The sequence below is a fragment of the Poecilia latipinna genome, unplaced genomic scaffold (assembly GCF_001443285.1).
Source record: "Poecilia latipinna isolate Pla-1442-1.1 unplaced genomic scaffold, P_latipinna-1.0 Scaffold2997, whole genome shotgun sequence".
NCBI lineage: Eukaryota > Metazoa > Chordata > Actinopteri > Cyprinodontiformes > Poeciliidae > Poecilia > Poecilia latipinna.
Window position 1 is genome coordinate 4,775 of NW_015115613.1, and position 4,944 is coordinate 9,718.

The 4,944-nt window shown below is 55.3% G+C and overlaps 1 protein-coding gene across 1 annotated transcript in view; it reads left to right on the forward strand.

Moving 5' to 3' along the window:
• Positions 1-581: 581 nt before the first annotated feature.
• The window catches only part of vps13c (vacuolar protein sorting 13 homolog C), a gene marked incomplete at its 5' end in the record, with an annotated part of 52,647 nt that continues 48,284 nt past the window's right edge, over positions 582-4,944 (forward strand). The window contains 13 exons of the mRNA XM_015022406.1: positions 582-736; positions 807-963; positions 1,055-1,134; positions 1,219-1,278; positions 1,519-1,675; positions 1,754-1,873; positions 1,942-2,045; positions 2,328-2,495; positions 2,583-2,881; positions 2,967-3,114; positions 3,370-3,508; positions 3,591-3,712; positions 3,781-3,950. Coding sequence (XP_014877892.1) covers positions 582-736; positions 807-963; positions 1,055-1,134; positions 1,219-1,278; positions 1,519-1,675; positions 1,754-1,873; positions 1,942-2,045; positions 2,328-2,495; positions 2,583-2,881; positions 2,967-3,114; positions 3,370-3,508; positions 3,591-3,712; positions 3,781-3,950 — 1,879 coding nt within the window. The remainder of the gene's footprint in view (positions 737-806; positions 964-1,054; positions 1,135-1,218; positions 1,279-1,518; positions 1,676-1,753; positions 1,874-1,941; positions 2,046-2,327; positions 2,496-2,582; positions 2,882-2,966; positions 3,115-3,369; positions 3,509-3,590; positions 3,713-3,780; positions 3,951-4,944) is intronic.

Here is a 4,944-nt window from a genome sequence, read left to right on the forward strand (position 1 = left end):
CTGATCTAGAGCAGTCGCCCCCAAACCCCAGGTTGTGGACCAGTACCGGTCCGTGGACGTACTGGGACTGGGGTCCACAAGAAATAATTAAATATTTCTGTTTTATGTATCATCTGAGTCTGAAGGATCTTTTATTTTGAAATTCCTTTAACTGGATTCTCTCGGGTTATGTCTTGCACACCAATGCAAGCAAAATGAGTAAGAAACAGATCAGATGTCTTTGGAAAGTTTCTTTGCAAAGGGGAAAAGGCCCAGAGAAGAGACAGGAGGATGGATTTATCCCGGACCGGGAGGTGAGGCAAACATTACAAGCCGCTCTGTGTAACATGCGGCGACCGGCTGCTAATGAGGCAATGAAGCTTCAAACTGCTTCGCCACTAGAGACCCAGCAGGCTGTGGATATAAGCAACACTTTGGGTGTCATTGTCTCCATCACTCCCAGATGGGACCGTCTCGGTGCAGAGAAACAAGCTCAGGGCTCCGTTAGTCAGAAGGGGGAGCTGCAGTTCAGGGGAACTAGAGGAATTCTCCTGGAGGAACTGGTTCAGTTTTGAGCTTCAGATTAGTTAAGATTACTTAAGGACCTAAATCTGAGTTTACCGCCACAGGGAAGGCGGAGCTTAGCGGGCAGCCCGAACCAGAGCCGCGACAGTCTGATGGTCAGACGGCTTCTGCCAGTGAAGGACCGCCTGCAGACGACGTCGTCAAAGTTCTGGTTGACTTTGAAGTCAAAGAGGTGATGGATTGACCAGGTCAGAGGTCACCTGCTCCTGGTCGCTGCTCCACCGTTCTGCTTCCTGTTGCAGGTGTTGCTGTCCCTCAAGAAGCGGCTTGACCAGCAGGAGGCGCCGTTCCTGGTGTTCCAACTCGACCAGCTGGGAATCCACACCAAGGTCCGCATGTTCGACCTGTGCGCCACCACCTACATTAGACAGGTTTCCATGAAGAGCCTAGAGTTCAAAGGTCAGACTAGAACTGGTCACTGGGTTCTACTGGTACCTGCCCAGTAGAACCCGGTCATGCTTCAGGTTTCTGTTGTTCCCCCTGGTTCCAGACGCCGGCGGCGACCCGCTGTGTCTCATCAGCTCCTCGGCTGAGTCCGGGGCCGAGCTGCTCAAGGTTGAGTTCTGCAAGGTAGAAGAACCCGATGATCCTGATGGGCTGGTTCTGATTCTGTTCTGGTTCTGGTCTGAGTCTCTCTGCTCCATGTATTCCTAGGCAGACCGCACCGGACCAGAGTTCTGCTCCGTCTACAAGAACACGGAGCAAATGATCCGGGTGAGTCCGACCCGGGCTGACGAGGCATTCAGGGTCCTTCCAGGTGTCGGATTTAATGAACTTTAGACCAAATCCTGCTGGACCGGCAGTCTGTCCATCACTGTAAAATCTCAAAACTCTTGACTTCAGTCTTCCTTCTGGATCAGTGCTTTACAGTGTTCCTTAGGTCTTCAGGTCTTCTGCTCTGAGTGTCCTCAGTCTCTCCTGAGGACTTCAGGGTTTGTCTTGGTGTGTCCTCAGGTGATGTTCTCGTCTCTGGACGTCCTGCTCCACACCCAGGCTCTCCTGTCCGCTGCCAACTTCCTGTCCATGTCTCTGTCGTCGTCCAGCAGCGTGCCACCTGCAGAGAAGGACGTCCGGCAGAAGACGGAAGACAAGATGGCGACTTCCAGGTCCGGTCAGTATCTGTCCATGCAGCCTGAGCTGAACCCGCGGTACGTTCAAAGCTAATCTGAGGCCGCGATGTGTCACACAGGTGTCCCGGTCTCGCATGCAGACCCAGAGGTGGTGGACCTGAAGGCGACGATGACGCTGGGAGCCTTCAACATCCTGGTGTGTGACCAGACCTCCAACATGGCTGACATCAGAGTCACAGGTGAGGACCGTTAGCCTGACGCTGCAGCTGCATCAGGCACATCCTCTGACCTGTGATTTCGTCCTCAGGGTTGGACACCTCGCTGCTGAGGCGAGGCGATCAGACACAGATATCGGCCCGGCTGCGGGACGTCGTCGTCCTGGACGTAGATCCCAGGTCCGTCCACAAGGAGGTGAGAGCGGGTCGCCTCAGGTTGCAAGGATTGAACCAGATTCACTCCATAGAGGACTCTCTTGCTACGACCACAAAATACCAAGAAGTTGCCAATGAAAGTGTGACAAGTGTGGCATGCATCTATTTTCATCCTGAAGAGTCAGAAAGCAGAACCTCATCTGGCTGCAGAGCCTCCGTCTCTGTAGGCGGAGCAGGCATCTCCGTCTCAGCAGCCATGTTGGTGACAGCAGAGCGGCCCCTTGCGTCCCCTAATGTCTCTGTGGTCTTCCCTGTCCTGCAGGCCGTCTCCATCGTGGGAGACGAGGTGTTCAGCTTCAGCATGAGTCTGACTCCCAACGCCACCGAGGGCGCCGGCTACGCCGACACCTCTAAGACGGACGGCCAGGTGAAGCTGAGGGTGGGGTGTATCCGGGTGGTCTACCTGCACAGGTTCATCATGTCTCTGCTGGTGAGTCTGGAGGACAGAAAGACGTCCTCCTGTTTTCTCTTGGACCGGTTAGCCTCATTTTCTAAGCTTTTGTCTTTTTTCCCTCAGAACTTCAGCAACAACTTCCAGGCAGCAAAAGAGGCGCTGAGCTCGGCGACGACGCAGGCTGCAGAGAAAGCTGCGTCCAGCGTCTTGGCCCAGAGGACGTTCCGTCTGTCCTTGGACGTCTGGGTGAAGGCTCCCCTCATCATCATCCCCCAGTCCTCCACTTCCCATAATGCACTTGTGATGGACCTGGGTCTCATTACGGTGGGGAACAGTTTCTCTGTGCTGCCGGCGGGAGAGCGCCCCCTGCCTGCTGTAGTCGACAACATGGCTGTGCAGCTGTCTGAGCTGCACCTGTCCAGGTGAGCCGACCAGAGTCCGACCGGACCGGGTCGCCGCCTGAGAGAGGCCTAAAGAGCTGACCCACGTTGTCCCGCTGTCCTCCAGAACCTGGTTGGACTCCGGGTCCGAGAAGCCGAGCGTCGAGCTGCTGAGGCCGGTGAACCTGCAGCTCAGCATCAGGAGGAACCTGGCGGCGTCCTGGTACCACAAGATGGCCGCCGTGGAGCTGGATGGAGACCTGAGGCCCACGGAGGTATGGGGCCAAGCTCGAGGTCAGAGGTCAGAGCTCAGGTCAGGGTTGCCTCCAAAACAGACCCACATAATCACTCCTCCACCACCATGCTTCACAGCATCAGGTGTTTCTGCTGATATGTGGGTCTGGTTCTGCCCGTTCTGGTTCCCCCCACCTCTCCTGAAGGCTAACAGGCTAACTACCCCAGGCTAGCTCTGCAGGTGAGAAGAGGCCCAGGTTCTGCTCCTGGTTCTGACCCGGTATCTGTGTGTGCAGCTGGAGCTCAGCCAGGACGACCTCAGGGTCACACTGCAGATCCTGACGGAGAACCTGGCAGAAGCCGGCGGTCTGAATGGCGGCGCCGCCCCAAAAGAGGTCCACCTGCAGGTTCCAGCGGTCGCGGCGCCCCCTGCAGGTTGGACAACTGCAGGCGAACCCTGAACCGGGCCGGTGTGGGTCGCATGTGGAGTTAAGTCACTTGTGTTCTACCTGCCCAGGTGAGCCTGGGAAGCCAGCTGGGAGAGGAGAGCGAGATGAGGATGAAGCCGTGGAGACGCTGAAGTTTTCCTTCAACGTCCAGTCTCTGGGTCTGGTTCTGTACCACGACGACCCGAAACAGGTGAGTAAGGCTGGATCCGGTCCGGCTTGTTCCTGTCTAGTTGGTCTCACTGTTGCACCTGTTCCCAGCAGCCCGCGGGCCTTGGCCACCAGCAGAACCTCAGACTGGGCCAGCTGGTTCTGCGTCTGATGAAGGCTTCAGGACGGGTCCAGTCCAACGGCAGCATGGAGGTCAACACGGTTCTGACGGCGTGCACTCTGGACGACCTGCGGGCCGGACTGAACCGGGTCACGTCACGGTAATGATCACATGACTGTCTGAACAAATGAGACCCCAGACAGAACCGGGTCACCAGAGGTCCAGACCCTCTCCTTGGAGGTTCTGCAAGTTTTCTTTCCGCCCCAAACGGGACTGGAGGAAAGTCATGTTTATCCAGCGCCAAGGTTCTGTTGGTTCTTCTGGACCTCAGCATAACAGCCTGACATGTTTTTTCAGCCGGCGGCAGCTGATTTGGTGTTAGGCTCGTTGTTTCGTCTTTAGGAGTCAGAAACCATTTTCTGTAAAGACAGAAGGAGGTTCTCGAAACCCAATTCGGGCCTTCCTGTTTGGGGCGTTTGAAACCGGTCCGGACTCTGAGCTTCGGTCCGGTCCTCTCGGAAGACGTTGGTCAAGTTCTGCTGTTTTTAACCAGATTGAATCGGGAAGACGTCTGTCAGTCCAAACCTGGTTGGTCCGTGAAAAGTTCTGCAGGTTCTTGGTTCTGACATGTGGAGCATTTTCTCCATCAGACCCGGTTCAGGAGTTGCTCCAACCTGAACTTGACCCCAAGCTGGACTCGTCCGTCCTTCAGCGGTTTAGGTCCGCTGAAGTGCAGTGGCAGTCCTGTCTGACTGAAAAGCTTTATCCATCTTGTATTGGCCGCTGGTTCTGGAGTGTCGGCTGAATTGGACCTGGCTGGACTCGGCGTCTGCATCTCTCCACTGGGGGTTCTGGTCTTGACCGGTTCTGGTCCAATGTCTGGAGAGTCACCCTGTACTGGTGGAAGTCTTCAGGGATCTATTCTGGGGTCACTTTTCATTTAGGTTTATGTTTCCTTTGGGTTTAATTTGTCAGAATTGACTCTCAGATCCACGTCCAGCTCTGGGCTGCGGCTGTTTGGGTGTCTAATCTCATCTAGAGTCATATCTGGTCATATCTGGCTTCAAACGTAGCACATAACAGTCAGATAAGGCTTTTACATGTTGGTGTCACAGCTAAATCCTGAATATACCCAATTTGGGTTGTCTTGGCCC